The following is a 20236-nucleotide window of genomic DNA, read 5'->3' on the forward strand; positions in this document are numbered from 1 at the left end:
GAGACCAGATGTGGCAGAACGAGTACTCTGGTTGGGGTATGAGAGCTCCACTCAATCAAACCAGCATTATGGTATTTATGCACTTCCTCACTTCCTTCATAATATGATTCAATATAATCACATTTGTGTGGACAGTACTTGCGTAGGACAGTATTTTGTAAACAAAGACTCTTCATGAGCGTTGCGTTGGTGGGCTTGGACTGGGATTTCCAGACTGAGACTGACTAACGTTGTATTCACATCGCATATACTCCGTGTAGACACAGAGAGTGGAAGACTAGAGCTGTCAATCTATGTTACTGAGGGTAATCTAGCAGATAGCTCAGAGTCTGTGACAGCGCAGTACGTCCTCCGCGTCTGTCTCCTAAACTCTCGCACACACACACAGACACATGCACGCACACACACAATATAATACAGCCGGCACTAATCCATCTGCCCTGTGCCAAGGTCTGCTGAGAGATGAAATCTGAACAAACAGGAAATCTAAATCTAGCCTTGACGAGGGTTATGACTTCTGCTATTAGTTTAGCAGACCCACTGTGTGTGTGTGTGTGTGGGGGGGGGTCTTCCACTCAAGCATTAACACACCTGATTAAACTAATCTGAGTCTAGATTGAATACCATGACTAGTTGATTGGGCTGGAACCAAAGCATGCACATGCTGCCGTGGAGGCAGTGTCACATACCTTAACATACGAGTCACATGTGACGTGTTTCTTTCCCATAAGGCTCTTTGCCTCCATAACTGTGGGTACAAGATTGGGTATGTAGAAATGAATAATTCACGACAAACAATGAAATACCATCAGGACAGTAAAGGGGACACATTTGTTGTGTGACTGGTCTCTGGTATTCAGTGAACCTACATGTATGATGAGAGGTTAGGGCGATGGAAGAGGTAGAATTACATCCTTTGATATCATAAGGAACACAGTATATAAACCAAATCATAAAATGGTTTGAGATTGAGATTTAAGACTGAGATACATTGAATTTAATCCAGGCCTAGATCCTCTTCCACTGGTACGCAGTGAGGTTGAAACTATCTGTGTGTGTGTGAGGGCACTAGGTGACATGTCCCACTTTACCTCCCCACTGCTGCAACACAATCTCCAATAGTGACATATTATTTCAGAGAGTGTGCTGCACTGGTGGGTGTCACCGTGCCGGGGACACTGTTTGCATCTGTTTGTGTGTGTGTGTGTGTGTGTGTGTGTGTGTGTGTGTGTGTGTGTGTGTGTGTGTGTGTGTGTGTGTGTGTGTGTGTGTGTGTGTGTGGGTGTGTGTGTGTGTGTGTGTGTGTGTGTGTGTGTGTGTGTGTGTGTGTGTGTGTGTCTGTGTCTGTGTCTGTGTCTGTGTCTGTGTCTGTGTTCTATGTGTCTGACAGAGGCAGTGCAAACACACACACACGCAGTCTGGCCTCTGACTTGAGCTGGGTTGACATTTGTTCCCTTTGTGTTTTCCCTTTAGGCTGCAGAGTGGCTCTCCACCACAGCCACACAAATTAGAGAGAAAACAGCAAACAGCAACAGAGAAACAGAGAGTGAGGAGAACTAGATGCCAGTGCAAAATAGCTTGGCAGTAAGGCAGAAACCATACAGAAACACCACTAAGATTTGCATAAAGAGCTGTACCATTCTCATACAAAGCACAATTTATATTCACAGTGCCCTCCGGAATTATTGGGACAGTGAAGCAGTTTTTCTTCTTTTTGGCTCTATACTCCAAAAGTTATTCCCCCATTTCAGGACACAATGACTATGGGGTTTAAGATCACACTGTCAGCTTTAATTTGAGGGAATATCATCCATATCGGGTGAAACGTTTAGAAATTACAGCATTTTTTGAACATAGTCCCCCCATTTTAGGGCACCAAAAGTATTGGACAAATTCACTTATTTGTATAAAAAGTAAAGTATTTGATCCCCTATTCGTAGCACACAATGACTACATCAAGCTTGTGACTCTACAAATGTGTTGGATGCATTTTCTGTTTGGTTTGGTTGTGTTTCAGATTACATTGTGCCCAATTGAAATGAATGGTAAATAATGTATTGTGTCATTTTGGAGTCACTTTTATTGTAAATAATTATAGAATATGTTTCTAAAAACTTCTACATGAATGTGGATGCTACCATGATTACAGATAATCTTGAATGAATTGTGAATAATGATAAGTGAGAAAGTTACAGACGCTCAAATATCATACCCCCAAGACATCCTAACCTCTCACCGTTACAATAACAGGGGAGGCTAGCATTTTATATCATACCTCCAAGACATGCTAACCTCTCACCATTACATTAACAGGGGAGGCTAACATTTTATATCATACCCCCAAGACATGCTAACCTCTCACCATTACAATAACAGGGGAGGCTAGCATTTTATATCATACCCCCAAGACATGCTAACCTCTCACCATTACAATAACAGGGGAGGCTAGCATGTTTTATCATACCCCCAAGACATGCTAACCTCTCACTATTACAATAGTAGGGGAGGCTAGCATTTTATACCATACCCCCAAGACATGCTAACCTCACCATTACCTCACCATTACAATAACAGGGGAGGAGGGTATGATATTTATGCATCTGTAACTTTCTCACTTTACTTTTTACTAATAAGTGAATTTGTTCTAATTCTTTTGGTGCCCTAAAATGGGGGGAATATGTACACAATTACACTTCTAAACGGTCAACCCGATATGGATGAAAATACCCTCAAATTAAAGCTGTCAGAATCCTAACTTTTGGAGTATTGAGCCGAAAGAAGAAATAATGCTTCACTGTCCCAGTAACTACAGAGGGCATAGTATATTCTGTGAATGAACTTACCATATTCATAAATGCCACACTATCAAACCTATTTAACCATGTTAAAAGAAGACAACTGTTCACATGTCTGTGGTGGAGTTGACAACATGGAGCCTGCTGACTGGAGGATGACATCCTGGTACTCACCATGGACGATAAGGAGTCCATCCTCTGGGATGATTGACAGCTTCAGCTGACCTATAGGCAGAGAACAGACAAGAAGAGATTCCTAACGATTGGGTCAAACATAGCGGTGCATCCATGTGCAACTGTGTTAGCGTCCTCTAGTCTATTCCAGAACAATATGTGTGCTTAATCAGTAGGCTTAATAGACGTGAAACCATTGTATAACCTTGAGCATAAATATTTGCTTCTATGAATCTCTGGATTTCCTTTTTGCATCTCCAGGATCTGAGATAAGAATATTTCCTGTGTAGTGTGGAAGGAAGATGGAGGGAGAGGGGGGGAAACATTGCCTTGCTGATTACACACACAGAAGAGATCTGCACTGTCATTAACACAAGTAACTCAGTGTTGTATTGTGTTCTTGACTTAAACAGGATAGGTGCTGGGAGCTGGCAGTGCCCTCACCCAAAGTAAACAGAATTGGCAGAGTTTGCAATGAATCCACGGTTGCTGTGTCCTGGGGCTTTGTGTGTTAGCATATCAACCATGCTGCTATTTACCCTGTGTGATATTGACTTTGGCACTGTAGCTAAACCCTACCCACCCCCATTATTATGTAAAGATGGGATTGGACCAGCTAGGTATGACACTGGCCCAGTGTGCCTAGTGATGTTTGAGATTCCCACACTGAAGTTGGCATGGCTTTCTAGTTAGACTACTGTATTTGTCCTTGAACAACTAGCTGGAAACACTGCTTTAAGCATGTGGTGGGTCACTAGAAGGGAGGTTAAGTGGGTCGCAATCTCAAAACGTTGAGAACTATGGGCTGGGGAGCGTTGAGGAAACTAAGGTAAAGCACGGTCATGGAAGGGAAGAAGGAGGTATTTCCAAGACAGGGGTAAGTACCAGGACAAGGAGGGGATCGAAGGAGTGCAGTTTACCAGGACAGAGAGCAACTGTCAAATATAACTTATTGTTCTTTATTTCTGAACAGTGCCTGCTTTAAATGCTGAATAGTGCACAGCCCATTAGAGGGCTGGAAATAATTCAGCTGAAGGTGAGAAAGCAGTAAACCTCAACACATTAGCTTTAAAGATCAACAACAGGTGGTGAAAGTCCTAATGCTGGAATGAGGAGGTTAGCTAAGGAGCTGCTAAGTGAGGTTTGGACACAATGGAGGAAACACCAGCTGGCCATAACAACAGAATGAGAGTTAAATATGACCTCTAATAGACCCAGTAGTCAACCGGGTGATTGTTGTGTAAGAAAACGTATTAAAGAAGGCTTAACTGGCTCAATCAAACTGAGTCACCTATTCCCAAAACAGACAATGGGAGTTCCAGCACACTACAAGATGGCATTACTCTCAATGACCAATCAGAAATTAAAAGGATTCACATACAGCATACTTTCATTTAATCTCATGAGCTGTTACGAAGTCTGAAGGATTTCCCTGGTTGAAACAGGTTAAACAGTGAAGGAAATAAAGAGAGGAGGCATTCAATGCTTAGCCAACTGTATGTGCATGCCTGGGGTAGTAGGAGTAATGCCATCTCCTGCGCTGTCTGTGTCTGTGGCAGCAGTGTGGAGCAACTGGAGCGTTGTTCAATAGCCTGCCATGATGTTAGGGTGGTGGGAGGTCAGAGGGAAAGAACCAGTGTCTGGCGCCAACCAGTCCAGAGAGGAGAACTGTGCTCGGGGCAGAGATAACGGGAGAGACTGGAGACAATGGGAACGCATCTGATGCACCTGTCACTGGCATGCCAGTCTCCATAGTGAAGGACTGAGACTGGTAGAGGGTAGGAGGCAGGAAGAGACGGGGAGACACAGAACGATACTGGAACTGGGAGACATTGAGAGAGACTGGGAGAGAAGTTGAGAAACAGAAGGAGAGACTGGGAGAGACTGAGACAGAAATAAAATGGGGCAGACTAGGAAAGCCTGACAACAATGGGCATCTATCCTTTTGGCATACCAGCTCCCAGCTCATGTCACACAGAGCAGAACCCAGCCACTGTACCAGAGCCAGGACAGAGGACAGAGAGAGGTCTGAGACAACAATGGCTTGGGCAACACTACAGAGTTTCAACTTTATTCAATCAAACAATCAATCAATGTATTTATAAAGCCCTTTTTACAGCAAAGGTGCATAAAACACTGAACACATACAATCCACATGGATCACAATGCACACAGTTACAGTAAATACAATGAGCTAGTACATCATGTCACAGGGTTGACAGCCTTCAATACAAATATATTCAGGAGGCCTACTAGTGATCAACATTAGCAGCAGCACAAAAGTATAGCAAGCCAAAGTTGCCTAATAAGTAAAGTGCTCTCTGCATTCTTAGATCATCTCGTCAACAACATATCAACAATGTGCTGACAAAACAAAAAGCATCATCAACGTCATCATCTTCCTCATCAACAACAGTCTCTGGATTCACTCCAGGGGGGCACCATGTTCTCCAAGCTGGACCTATGGAACTCCTACCACCTGGTGCAGATACGGGAGGGGGACGAGTGGAAGACTGCCTTCAACACGGCGAGCAGCTACTGCGAGTACCTGGTAATGCCCTTTGGCCTTACCAATGCCCCTGCTGTGTTCCAGGCTCTGGTTAATGATGTTCTCCGCAACATGTTAAACCGGTTCGTCTTCGTCTACCTCAATGACATCCTCTTCTTCTCCCACCACCTCAACGCCACGGAGAGGAACTACTATGTGCGAAATCGTGAGCTGCTTGCGGTGAAGTTGGCGCTGGAGGAGTGGGGGCACTGGCTGGAGGGGACGGAACATCCATTCATTGTGTGGACCGACCACAAGAACCTGGAATATCTGTGCACCGCCAAGTGCCTCAATTCCAGGCAGGCTAGATGGGCCCTAGTGTTCACCCGGGTCAAGTTCTCCCTCTCCTACCGGCCGGGATCCAAGAACTTCAAGCCAGATGCGCTGTCAGGCCGCTATAGCCTCACGACTTCTACCCCAGAACCTGAGACCGTCCGTCCCACCTCATGCCTGGAGATAGCATTCAGCTGGGGATTAGGGAAGCAGGTTCGGGAGGCACAGCGCTCCCAGCCGAACCCTGGGGGGTCCAGATAACCGGATGTTTGTGCCTGACGCGGTCCGCTCTGTGGTCCTGGAGTGGGCCCACTCCTCCAGACTTGCTTGCCACCCATGCACCTGTCGGACTCTGGCTTTTATGCGACAACGCTTTTGGTGGCCTAGCATGGTCCCTGACATCTCCGCATTCGTCGCCGCTTGCACGGTTTGTGCACAAAACAAGACTCCTCAGCAAGCTACGGCTGGTCTCCTCCTACCTCTGCCTGTCCCTCACCATCCCTGGTCTCACATTTCCCTGGACTTTGTCACGGGTCTTCCCCCAACTGATGGCAACACCGCCTTCCTGACTGTGGTGGATCGGTTTTCCAAAGCCTCCCACTTTATTCCTCTCCCCAAACTACCCCCTGCTAAAGAGATAGCCCAGCTCATGGTGCAGCACGTCTTCCGGATCCATGGACTACCAGTTGACATAGTCTCTGACCGGGGTCCTCAGTTCTCGTCCCGGTTCTGGAAAGCATTCTGCGCCCTCATTGGGTTGTCGGCCAGCCTGTCCTCTGGGTTCCACCCCCAGTCCAACGGCAGTCGGTGCGAGCCAACCAGGACCTAGAGACTACTTTGTGCTGCCTGGCCTCCGCCAACCTCACCACCTGGAGCCAGCAGCTTGTGTGGGTCGAATACGCCCGCAACACCCTTCCCTGCTCTGCCACAGGCCTATCACCTTTTGAGTGTTCCCTGGGGTATCACACTTTTCCTTGAGCAGGAAGAAGAGGTCGGCATACCTTCTGCCCAGATGTTTGTCCGCCGCTGTCGTTGTACCTGGAGGAGAGCCCGATCGGCCCTCCTCAAGACCACCTCCAGGTATCGACGACAAGACCTCGCCACAAGACCCCGGCTCCCCGGTATCATCTCGGGCAGACGGTATGGCTGTCCACCCGGGATCTGCCCCCCTGGGTGGAATCCCGCAAACTCTCCCCCCGGTTTATCATTAGCCCCTCTGCTGTTCGTCTGCTGTTGCCCCATACCCTTCGTATACATCCTACATTTCATGTGTTGAGAGTTAAACCCATGTCTCACAGTCCTTTGTCTCCTGTTTCCAGTATACCTGTGTTGTCGGTTTGTCTGTTGACAGTTGGTTTTGTTCGTAAAACCTACCAGCGTTTGTTTCCCTGCTCCTGCTTGTTGTCCTCCTCCTGTTTTCTATTCCTTCCCGGTTTTGACCATTCTGCCTGCCCCAACCCTGAGACTGCCTGCCGTTTTGTACCTTACCCCACCGTTCTGGATTATTGACCCTGCCTGCCCCGACCCTGAGACTGCCTGTCGTTTTGTACCTTACCCCACCGTTCTGGATTATTGACCCTGCCTGCCCTGACCCTGAGACTGCCTGCCATTTTGTATCTTACCCCACCGTTCTGATTTATTGACCCTGCCTGCACTGACCCTGAGACAGCCTGCCGTTCTGGACCCTTTACACCCTTTCTGGATTATTGACCCCTGCCTGTCTTGACCTGTTGTTTGCCTGCCCCTGTGGTTGTAATAAACTATTGTTACTTCTACACTGTCTACATCTGGGTCTTACCTAAACTTGATAGGATGTGTCAGTTCTCGAAATGGCTGCGACAATCATCAGTGATATAGGGCAGTGGTGAGATAGGACACACCTGAAGTCAGCCTGTTGATGGTGACTTTAAAATGATATGGCTCCCTTTCTATTTGGGGATGAAAGTTAGAGTACCAACTGTGCCATAATCATGTTAAATAAATAAAATGAAGTATGGCTAATACTTTGGCAAGCCAAGGGACACTTGGAAATATATGTTCAATTAAACTTAGTGGCATAAAGACTATGCAGTATAAATAAAAAGCCGTAAAAAGCAGTCACACAAGGGCGTATGGAGCAAGTGACACCAACCCTGGTCCTGGAGACCTACAGAGTGCATGAGTCTGAATACACACTGTAGATCTCCAGGACCAAAGTTGTTGACCACTACACTATATACAGTATACAGTACACTACACATCAAAGCACCCAACCACCCACCTACCAACTATACAGGACATCTTATGCATCATCGGTCAAAGACAACGCCAACACAATGGCCTCAGCAGGCGGCCATCTTGCTGTCTCCTGTCAGACAGGCCTGTGAAGGCTACAGGAGACAGCCAGTGAACCGTTGCTAATGAGACCTTGTACCCTGGTAACCAGCGGGAGCCTGAGCCAAGTCCAACGTTGTTTCATTAACTGAACCCTGTCAGAAATCTTCTCTCTTAGTCTCTTTCTCTTTAAGCTCTGAATCCCTCCACTGCTTATTTGTCTATTTACAGTTCGAAGGCAGAGAGGAGGGATTTCAACTAAATTCAATCAGAGACCGACGAGTTTCATTATCAAACACACTGCTTCACTAGGACGGCTGGATAAATGATTAGGCGATTGAGAAAGTACGGAACATACCGCTTTCATGTTACCTCACCACTCTGTGCTGACTGGGTAACTGCAAGAGCTTTTAAAAAAGATATATTGCTTATCTGAAATGGAGAGAGAATGGAACGAAAGACTGATTATAGGCATAAAAAGCTTTCAAAGACTCAACAATGTATTTTAGTTGCTAGCAGAGAGACAGAGAGACAGAGAGAAAGAGAGAGAGAGAGAGAGAGAGGGGGGTGGGGGGATTTGATGGATTGGAAATTGTTTTCCCACTGTAGCGACTGGCTTTTTGTGGTTTTACGCTAAACAGTACTACTCAATTCCTAATTTTATTATTGGATCCCCACCCCGCCAATTATGCTTGGTTTGGCCCTCATCCTCGAGGCCGTGGTTTGAGAAGTGAAAATAGTTGTGCACGGCTTGTAAGGAGAACAGAGCAATAGTTCCTCTCTTTCTCTCCCTCTCCTCTCTCTTCTTAACAAACCCCTTAATTCTGTGAGCTAACTAGTAACAAATAAAAATGTACAGTCACATTTAACATGGTAAATTCATAAGTACAAATAAGAAATATTTAGAACAGGATATTTTTCAAGGTTTCTATTGTGAAGTGGTGGGAGTGAAAAACGAGTGATAAATGGCAATGGTTATATTTGGCTCAATTTTGTTAGTTGAAAGACAACTTTTTGTTAGTTGAAAGACAACTTTGGTAACATTATAAACTTTGAAACAACTGGTTTGTAGTAGGCTTCATAATTAGAGAAGGGCTGATTCTCTGAACCTCAGGCAGTATAGGCTCAAGCATGCCAGTCAGAGGCAGCCTGTCTGTCTCCTTTTTTATGTTTAGAAAACAAATATGAATGCCGAAATTATGGGGGGAAGCATTCATCATGTTTATGCACCCTAATAATCACCCTAAGAATACTTCCAGAACCAACTTTATATGTTGGTGCCTAGTATTTGTGAAAGGTGCATACCCTAGTATTTGTGAAATGTACCGACCCTAGTATTTGTGAAATGTGCCTACCCTAGTATTTGTGAAATGTGCATACCCTAGTATTTGTGAAATGTGCCTACCCTAGTATTTGTGAAATGTGCCTACCCTAGTATTTGTGAAATGTGCCTACCCTAGTATTTGTGAAATGTGCCTACCCTAGTATTTGTGAAATGTGCATACCCTAGTATTTGTGAAATGTGCCTACCCTAGTATTTGTGAAATGTGTCTACCCTAGTATTTGTGAAATGTGCATACCCTAGTATTTGTGAAATGTCCATACCCTAGTATTTGTGAAATGTGCATACCCTAGTATTTGTGAAATGTGCCTACCCTAGTATTTGTGAAATGTGCCTACCGTGAAATGTGCCTACCCTAGTATTTGTGAAATGTGCCTACCCTAGTATTTGTGAAATGTGCATACCCTAGTATTTGTGAAATGTGCCTACCCTAGTATTTGTGAAATGTGCATACCCTAGTATTTGTGAAATGTGCATACCCTAGTATTTGTGAAATGTGCATACCCTAGTATTTGTGAAATGTGCATACCCTAGTATTTGTGAAATGTGCATACCCTAGTATTTGTGAAATGTGCATACCCTAGTATTTATTGATAGAGATGCACAGCAGTAAGCTGGTTTATTTATTTTCTTCTTGATTTCAATATGGAAGGGAAACCAGGTACAGGTGTTAGTGTGTACTGTATCTAGATGAGTAAAAGGTATTCTTATACCCTATTCTGTGTAACATAGTAGCAGTTCATTTAATTGGAGGAGGTAAGGGGGCATGGGATGTTCCCTCCTGATGAAAGGGGTCATAACTGAACAAGTTTGAGAATCACTGATCTTGCTAATGATTAGCACAAATACAGATGGGCATGCTTCAGCCTATTTATTAGAGCCAATATGCTGCATCAGTTGGGTTACAGGTGATCATGTTTATTGCTAAATAACACACCAGCCTGACAATATGAACCAATATGTTGTTGGGCTCATTTTTGGAGGGGAACATTTTATTTACATGATATGAACATTCATTCATTTTGGAGTAGAAAAGTCACCAGGGCTGCGTTCAGTCCCAAAAAATGTAAAGCAACGATCAATTAAACGGAAACGGTGCTGTTCTAAACAACCAGTTGAAAAACAGGGAGGGGTTGGGCTTCAAATATGTAACTCATTGATTCAAGCTAGAGGTCTTCACGGGTTACATTTTTTTTAAACGGAGACCGGTTCCAAATGGAACAGAGGACAGTCAGACCCATTCCGAAAAGACCCGTGGAAAAACAGACCCGTGCCGGTTCGGATCCGAGAGACCCAGATTCAAAAGAAGAAAAAAAAAGAAACCTTTGACTGGGTGCTGCCAGCACCATCAATAAACAAGAAATATTGGCCAAATTTACACAGTTACGTTTCCTTAAAATTGACCTATAACAAATTGCAAAAAAACTATTTGTTGTGTTTGGATGTGTAGCATATCAAAACTTTATAGCCTATTGTCTTATTGGGTTTTACTTTCCTAAAACAATAAATGTCCACCTCACGGTTCAGCTGTTGGAGATTAGAGCACAAATGTATCAGGGCATTGTATGCATATAGGCCTATAGGACTAGGCGTCCACTGTATGATATTAATATTGCCATGATGTGACTATCATTAATATGATAACTGCTATTTATTGAAAACTTAATACAGAATACGTAAACACACACAGTATAAGTTATTGATTACATACATAATACAACAAAACAGGTCCCTAGTGGACTAACAAAATATACATTAATTTCCCGTATTCCATCTCTCATCATTCCCAACATTCGGATGTTGAAATACATTGTCCCAGTGTCCATTGTTTGATGTTGAAGTTTTTGGCGGCAAGAGTCTCTCGGTAACAAAGGGATTTTTTCCTTCTCATACTGCAGGGCAAGAGAGAGAAAGTTTACGACTGGTTGTTAAGTCATAAAACCGTCCCGACTCCTCCCTCTCTCTTCTCTGGTGGGAGAGAGGGGCGTTCTGGCTATCTGCCAGCCATGTGCCGAACTGATCTGGCACCTTTGATCCTCACCAAGGAGAGAGAGTCATGACAATATAAAAAAAGAAGCTTAGGCCAAGCCCTAGAGAGACCGAGAGAAAGATAGAGATATGCTGGTGCCATGTTCCCGACACTGACATTTCTTTATCCCTATCAGATAGGCTACTACTGTTATATAGATATAGGCGTACAGAAGGAGGATCATTCCGAAAATTTCCAATCAGAATATTTTTTATACAGATAAGCATTATATTGTTAGATTGAAGGAGTAACTCTGGTAGGCCTAAAACATTATTTTTCATCTCATGTTCAACTGTCAAAGTCAGTTGGAGCACCGGTGCACACTGCCTTCTTAGACCTACAGTAGCTAAGCCAAATAATAGCCATACCACACCAAACCTTCACAAAAGTTTCTCACCTTTATTATGGTAATATCAAAAGTAAGTCAAGTAATACAAATAGGTTATTATATTGTGGCAATAAATTAAGTTTTGCATCTCGCCCTCTTAGTTTTTTCCTTTTCAGGGTTTGAGTGCGAGTAGATAGGCCTACCGGTAATTCTATTGTATTGCGTCAAACACAACATTACAGTTGGACTTTAATTTAGCAAAAGAAAATGGCTCAACAGAATGAAACAAAACATTTGTTGCATATTTAAAGAGCTGGTTTAAACCTTCACAAACATTTTGAACAGGCTTGGCCTATATTGCAGCAATTACCAACAAGGTGAGTGTCTACCGTAGGCATCCCAAACAAATGGCAGCAATAGGCTAATTATATTTATTTTACAACAGGCCTACTTTTAACTTATATTAAAGAGCAAAAAAATTCAAAGACAGTTCAAACTTAATTTAGCCAATGAAAATGTTACAACAAAATGAAAGAAAACACTTTTTGCACAGGTTTAGATGCTTAAATAGGCCTACCATAATAATAATAATGACATACAATAATAATAATTAATGATAAAAGAAATGATAATAAATACAAATCTAAATAAATTAAGCCTGAATAGCGAGTTGCACACACACAGTCCATTTGGCTGCGCCAACATTCTTCTCATCTTTGTCCACGACAATATTACAACTTGTCCCAACGTAGGACATTTCCCTTGTTGGCTTCTTTTCACTAGGCTATACCTTTCTCATCTAACTTTTGTTTTACTTCAATGAAAAAGGCCTCCATCTTCACACTCAACAGTAGCCTATGCCCCTCTCACTCGCTCTCTCTCTCCTAAGCAGCAGGCGCACATGTGGTGAGCGGACAGAACCAGTTTCAGCTGGACATAACCTATACATTTTATTGAGTTGCAATTGGCTGACACAGATAACAAGCTCACGCATTTCTCATCACCTCACACAAATGAACAGAGGATGGGTCCAATTGGGTCCAGTTGGTAAATCAATTTCAATTGTACATACTCGAGATCCGTGGCATTTCTATCAGACAAAACTCTGAATTTTGGACCCGAACCCGCTCAGGTCCCGGGACGGATCTCGTAATTTAGGGTCTGGTGGACTCGTGAAGACCTCTACTTCAAGCCACACCCCGTCACACCCACCAAACCGAGAAAACATAGGTTATCTAAAAGTCTGTTCAAGAGCGTTGAAGAACGTTTTGGGGAAACGTGTCGTTCAGTACAAGCCGGTACGCAACATAGCAAATGGTCAATTGAATTAAGCACAACCCAGAACTGATATAGTTGTTCTACAAACAAATTGCCAATCAGGTTTACTTTCTGAACTGTTATTGTTATACCAACAGTTTAAAGTAATAAAGAAATTATTGGTATTTCAGTTGTGGTTGGGATATATTGACCAAATTATCAGCAAAGTTTGGGATATATTTTCCCCTCAATATTCACCAGAAACAACCCTTTCACAACTATCTCACAGGGAGGAATTCCCCCGGACCTCCCTAGAAGGGTGTTGACCCCCGGAACCCATTGACCCCCTGTCACAGTCCTGACCTGTTTTCTGTTATTTTGTATGTGTTTGACGGTCAGGGCGTGAGTTTGGGTGGGTAGTCTATGTTATATGTTTCTATGTTTGTATAAGGGTGACCTGATATGGCTCTCAATTAGAGGCAGGTGGTTTTCATTTCCTCTGATTGAGAGTCATATTAAGGTAGGTGTTTTCACACTGTTTGTGTGTGGGTGGTTGTCTTCCGTGTCAGTACATGTTACCACACGGGACTGTTTCGGTTTGTCTGTTCCTGTTCGTATGTTCTTCGTTTCATGTAAGTTCGTAAGTTTAGGTCTGTTTAGTTAGTTTTGTTATTTTGTTTTTCTAAAGTGTTATTTTGTGTTTCGTCGTTTGTCTAATAAATCATTATGTCCACATACCTCGCTGCGTGTTGGTCTGATCCATGCTCCTCCTCATCCGAGGAGGAATATGACGACGATCGTTACACCCCCCAAAGTTACGCCCTTGATCTAAGAGTCCAAACCTAATTTAGAATGCATGATTAGAGTCATGTGAAAGGCTGATCACACTCTACACATTACATTTTTCTCTACCATTTGAAATATTCATGCAGCTTTGAGAATCAAAGCAACAGCTTTCATTTAAATGAAATCAACTAGCAGCGTAGTTTTGGGGTGGGTTGGCAGTGGGCAGGATACAGGCAGAGGAGAAAGAGAGGGATGGGAGTGATGAAAAGGGAAAGAGAGAAAAACAATGTTTTAAATGAGAAGGATAAGGGGTATGAGACATCCCAGTTCCCTTTTCGGAACAGTGGACAATAACCATTGCATCACAGACACTTTTATCTTACATAAGAAATTAAAGCATAACTGAGAGAAACGTCTTCCACGGGAGAATTGAAAGAAGCCAACTGTACTTCACTTGCACAATTCATAGAGCTCAGTATTTACACTATCATCTTCCATCTAGCCTCCTGTCAACTGTTTTACTCAGAAAGATACCCGGCAGCAAACTCCAATAAGACAACAGACTAAACACTGAAAACACTATCTAAGGCTGTCAGCATCCTCTCTGCCTACTTCTCTCTATTTTGACATCACCCAGTCTTCTCTCTCTCCCCTCACAGCTGCTTACATAATTTACATACCATATTCTTCTCTCTTTGCTTGTCACAGAGAAGCAGCACCAGCAGTACCTTCAGCACAGAGCACAAAGTTTCCCAGTGGTAGCCTGACAGTGCTGTAGTCACAATCAGCCCTAAAGTGCCTCTCTCAGCAAAGGACCTCAGCTAACGGAAGGGAAAATGTATGTCGGCCTATGTACCCAATTTCCTAACAGGTGGCTCTCAGAGGGGAAAACAGTGAATGGAGACTTAAGTGGCTCTTAATCCAGAGCGGCCGTTTAAGATCTGTCAAGTTCAATCGCGGTACCAAGCACACTGGGGCTTCCTGTTCTGGTTGGGTTCCGGCTGGATCAAGTGTGTGTGATTAATGGCCGTTTATCGGGTTGGCAAGGGCACATTAACGCTAGTGTTATTGATGGTATCCTCCTAAAATTCAACCAACGAGTCATTAATAAGGTCTGCGGTCAATGTGGAGGGTCAGCAAAGTCAGCAAATGAGACATCGTGTGTAAGCACCATTTTCAAGGCAGAGGGATGAGGAAGAAACATGATTTGACCCCATTTCTGGGTCAATCTCTCAGGAGCTTTTTTTACATTATATGCACCTGCCAGTGCGACAACTGAGGGATGAGAGAGGAAGACAAGTCAGCATTTTGGATTTAGGGGGCCAAACCTTCCACTTATTCAGGGAGGGGCAAACTAGTAAACAACACATTGTGTGTGTGGCAGTGCTTCTTCCCCCGATGGGCTAGAACACCACAAGCGAAAGCATTACTGAAGGAACCCGGCAGACACGACCAGGTTTAAAACACGGAAAGGGCACGGGGCCAACGGCTTTGTGCAGGCTTTGCTGGTTTTATCATTCCTTTGTGTGTCATGTGAAAAAGAAGGAGGAAAGCATCTGCTGCACTACAGTAATGACTCTACAGATGTAATCCTCATCTCACGCTGCTGGTACACAGTTACTTCAGTCTCTCTGGGCCAAATACAGCCTGATTATAGTGCAGTTATAGCTCTGTCTATTTTAAGTGTTTAGCTGGAATGTAAAGAGGGTTTGAGAACATCCAGTGCAGATCATGATAACAACAACAATATACATGTATAATGCATACAGTGTCATATATAACGGTTCAAACCAAGGGTTGGAACTGGTTCAGGAAACAGAGCCACAAACCTGAAAATAAGATTTTTGTGGGGCAGAACAGAATCAGAACCAGGAACGAAAGTGATCTATGCTGTTCCGGAACAGAACCATTATTTTAAAATCATGAGAGCTGGTTAATAACGTTATTTTACATTCCATGCATTTTTTTCCAGTCCCACAAAAATGCAACAAAGTGCCTATGCAAATCCCTCACTCTGTTACTCAGAAGAATGGATTAACTTTTTCAATGCTAGTTAAGGATTCTATAGTTATCACATTTCACATTGGATTTATTAACTACAAAAAGTTAAGACGTGTTTTTATTTTAATTCTGGTGCCGCTCTGCACACACAAGCGTGTTAGCTATCTAGCTAGCTCTTGTCCAACTTTTTTTTCTCAAATTCTTATTTTCAATGACGGCCTAGGAACAGTGGGTTAACTGCCTTGTTCAGAACGACAGATTTTCACCTTGTCAGCTCTGGGATTCAATCTTGCAACCTTTCGGTTACTAGTCCAACGCTTTCGGTTACTAGTCCAACGGCAGGTAGCCTAGTTTAACCACTAGGCTACCTGCCGCCCCAACGTGAAGCCAACTCTCTGAAGTTCAAAGAAATTCAGAGTTATTTCATAGAAGCCGCTCCTCCGTAGGTATTATTCTGTGAGCCAAATACAGATAATGCATGTCATAACAGCAATATGTTCAGCACTTCAAGCCAATCCTCCTCTTCCATCCCCTCTCGCTCTCTCCCCACCAGCAACCTTTTGCATCTCGCGCCCTACACTTGTCTGTCCAATGCATCTAAATAGCCTGCCCGCTCCATAGCAAGCTGCTCTATCCGCAATGATTGGTGAAGTAATGAAATGTCGAGATAGCTAATGTAAAAAATAATAATAATAATGATTTCAGAGGTTAAGAAAGGAATTATATAAACCGTTACTTTTTTGGGGTTCGAACCGGTTCAGAACTTTATTTTGCTGGTCGGAACAGAGGAACGGATTGAAAAAAATATATGTTTCTGTTCAGAACGAAACAATAGAAAAATTATTTTGGTTCCAGCCCCTGATACAAACACCATGACCTGAGCCGACCCACCACCAATGTGTAGCACCCACAATTTCTGCTAAATCATAAAAGTGTTGAATAGATGTAAAAGACTATAGATCATCTCCAAAACATATGCCTTTCCATTACTTTTTCATGTCCTTTCCAGAGGAGTATATTATATTTCCATATGTATTGTGTCTACTTATACTCTCATTCTCTCATGGAACAAATCTGTGACCCCATTAAACCTTGAGCTCCATCTCAACTCCCCCACCCCCCTGGTGCCTATCCTAATGTTGCTCTCCTAGCTTCAGGCAGGACAGCTAAATACTACATTATTAATGAGTGTTGTCTTTTGAAACCAGGTGCATCGTCCTGTCTAAATACCATATATGAATTATTTAGCGTTTGAGAAACGAGGGGACCCTCATTACCAGCCAAATTACTTCCCAGTACACCTGAGCCCACTAAAGAGATGCTGGTAATAGAGGCTCATGTTCAGGTATGGTGTATCGGTGTATCATGTGTGTCCATTGACCGAATTCCTGCACTGTCACTGTCTTTATCAATGTGGTGAAGGAATTGTCCAAGTGGCACTGAAAGTTACATTGACCCAAAAGGGTGGAGCTTGACTGACTTCTCAGAACTGCCTCAGTGTGGACACACTTTGGTAAAATATTAAACATAAATGAAAGTATTTTAGTGCTTGTGCCCACGGCTCTTGGCCTCAAGTGCAGATGGATAGAGATAGAGTGAGAGGGAAAAAGAGAGAAAGAAAGAGAGATCGTCACCCCCATATGACTCAACCTCTGTAGCAGAGAGTAGACTCCCCATGGGTTACCAGGAAGTTGACTGGACAAACCCATCTGATTGGCTAGTGCTATGCTACAAGTGTACAATCACAACAAATACAAAAACCTACAGAATACCCCACCAAAACGACAATTCACTACTCAAACCTTTCACTTGGAGCCAAAAAAAAGGAAAAAGAAGACTTGTACTCACCAAAAGTTTTCAGCGTGAACTCAGGCGAGTTGTCAGGTAGGTTGCCCGGGGTGACGATGTGTACACTGGGAGCTTCCATCCCAAACTGAGGCTACAGCAGGAGAGGAGAGGAGGTCAGAGGAGCTGAGGAAAGAACCAGAAACCAGATGCTATCTGCAGCTAGAGAGATAGAGAGAGAAAAGAGAGAGAGAGAGAGAGAGAGAGAGAGAGAGAGAGAGAGAGAGAGAGAGAGAGAGAGAGAGAGAGAGAGAGCGAGAGCGAGAGAGAGAGAAAGAAATTATAAAGAGAGAGAGCGAGAGAGTAAAATGGCAGACTGAGAAAGAGGAAAGACAAGGAGAGACAGAGTGGGAGGAGAGAGAGGAGCAGACTGAGCGCAGGGTAAAGAGAGAGAAAGGCAAAAACACAGCTATCCCTGTCAAGTCCACATTAATCCTTTCTTCTTGAGAGACTGGGGGAAATCCATCTATAAAAGAGAGAGAGAATGCATGTGCAGGAGGGAGGAGGGGGGGACAAGGGCATGCCCAGGCAATGCCCTTTTAACCTCCTAACATCCAACCGCCTGTCACTTTGATAGAGTGACAATCATGGACACTTGTGATTGGTCAGGGCAGGGGAAAGCATTTGATTGAAGGAACCAGAGGGTGGGGTTAAAGGAAAGGATGCTGGATGACAATGGACCAATGCCTCCACCACATAAACCCCACACACGCACGCATGCATGCACACACACACACACACACACACACACACACACACACACACACACACACACACGCACACACACACACACAAACACACACACACACACTCACAGTTGTCCTGACACTATGATGTAGTATATCTCGCTGTAGTCACTCACACCAGCCTCTATGAATTAGTGATGGCTGGATTTAGCTTCAGTTTTTCCAAGGAACATTATACTTGTCGCTACTGCAGAATGTATCTTTATGTAAAACTCAACAAAAATAGGCTTCCATGACAAAGATGATGACGATTGCAAAGTATACACTGAGTGTACAAACAGTAAATACCCCTCCTAATACTGAGTTGCCCCCCTTCAATTCGTTGGGCCATGGACTCTGCAACGATTCGGAAGCATTCCACAGGGATGCTGGCCCATGTTGACTCCATTGCTTCCCATAGTTGTGTCAAGTTGGCTGGATGTCCTTTGGATGGTGGACTGTTCTTGATACACACAGGAAACTGTTGAATGTGGAAAAAAACAGCAGCGTTGCAGTTCTTGACACAAACCGGTCCGCCTGGCGCCTACTACCATACCCCGTTTAAAGGCACTTAAATATTTTGTCTTGCCCATTCACACTCTGAAAGGCACACATAGACAATCCATGTCTCAATTGTGTCAAGGCTTAAAAATCCTTCTTAAACGTGTCACCTCCCCTTCAAATACACTTATTGAAGTGAATTTAACAAGTGACATCAATAAGGGATCATAGATTCACATGGATTCACCAGGTCAGTTTATGTCATGAAAAGCACAGGTATTCATAATGTTTTGTACACTCAGTGTACATTTACACTCATATATTATACACATATAAACACATGCTTGGTCTCTAGCAACAAGAAAACAAGCTTATTCAACAGAGTTAAATGACAAAATGTGTTTTATTTGTTATCTATCACAAAATCTCTCTCAAAAATAACATTTTTAGTATAAATTACCTTGGAAGAGGAATTAATGCCAAGCTAATGTGTTCATCTACACCATTGAAGCTAATGTGTTCATCTACACCATTGAAGCTAATGTGTTCATCTACACCATTGAAGCTAATGTGTTCATCTACACCATTGAAGCTAATGTGTTCATCTACACCATTGAAGCTAATGTGTTCATCTACACCATTGAAGCTAATGTGTTCATCTACACCATTGAAGCTAATGTGTTCATCTACACCATTGAAGCTAATGTGTTCATCTACACCATTGAACTGCATTGCACTAAACAGGAAAGAGATGCTCAAGTTACATGATAAAACCAACTGTAAAAACAAATCTGGAGTGAACCTCACATATTTTGGGGATAGAGGCTACTCCTACCATCTCACCCAAAGCACATGAATTCATCACCAATAAAGTGCCTTGGAAAAGTATTCATTCCCCTTGGAGTTTTTACTATTTTGTTGAATTACAACCTGTAATTTAAATCGATTTTTATTTGTATTTCATGTAGTCCACAAAATAGTCCAAATTGGTGAAGTAAAAAAAATTACTTGTTTCAAAAAAACAAAAAAAAAGATCTGGTGCAACCAATTACCTTCAGAAGTGACCAAGACCAAGGAGCTCTCCAAACAGGTCAGGGACAAAGTTGTGGAGAAGTACAGATCAGGGCTGGGTTATAAAAAAATATCTGAAACTTTGAACATCCCACGGACTACCATTAAATCCATTATTAAATCCATTAAATCCATAACAAAATATGGCACCACAACAAACCTGCCAAGAGAGGGCCTCCCACCAAAACTCACGGACCAGGCAAGGAGGGCATTAATCAGAGAGGCAACAAAGAGACCAAAGATAACCC

At 43.2% G+C, this 20236-nt stretch overlaps 1 protein-coding gene across 1 annotated transcript in view; it reads right to left on the reverse strand.

Annotated features, from left to right (window-relative positions):
- LOC129864126 (regulator of G-protein signaling 3-like) overlaps positions 1-17850 on the reverse strand; it is a 271563-nt gene extending 253713 nt beyond the window's left edge. Inside the window, exons 1-3 of the mRNA XM_055936752.1 lie at positions 17695-17850; positions 2970-3020; positions 690-748 (exon numbers count right to left, since the gene is read on the reverse strand). Coding sequence (XP_055792727.1) covers positions 690-748; positions 2970-3020; positions 17695-17773 — 189 coding nt within the window. The 5' untranslated portion in view covers positions 17774-17850. The remainder of the gene's footprint in view (positions 1-689; positions 749-2969; positions 3021-17694) is intronic.
- Between the last annotated feature and the right edge of the window lie 2386 nt (positions 17851-20236).

This window comes from Salvelinus fontinalis, chromosome 10, assembly GCF_029448725.1.
Source record: "Salvelinus fontinalis isolate EN_2023a chromosome 10, ASM2944872v1, whole genome shotgun sequence".
Classification (NCBI taxonomy): domain Eukaryota; kingdom Metazoa; phylum Chordata; class Actinopteri; order Salmoniformes; family Salmonidae; genus Salvelinus; species Salvelinus fontinalis.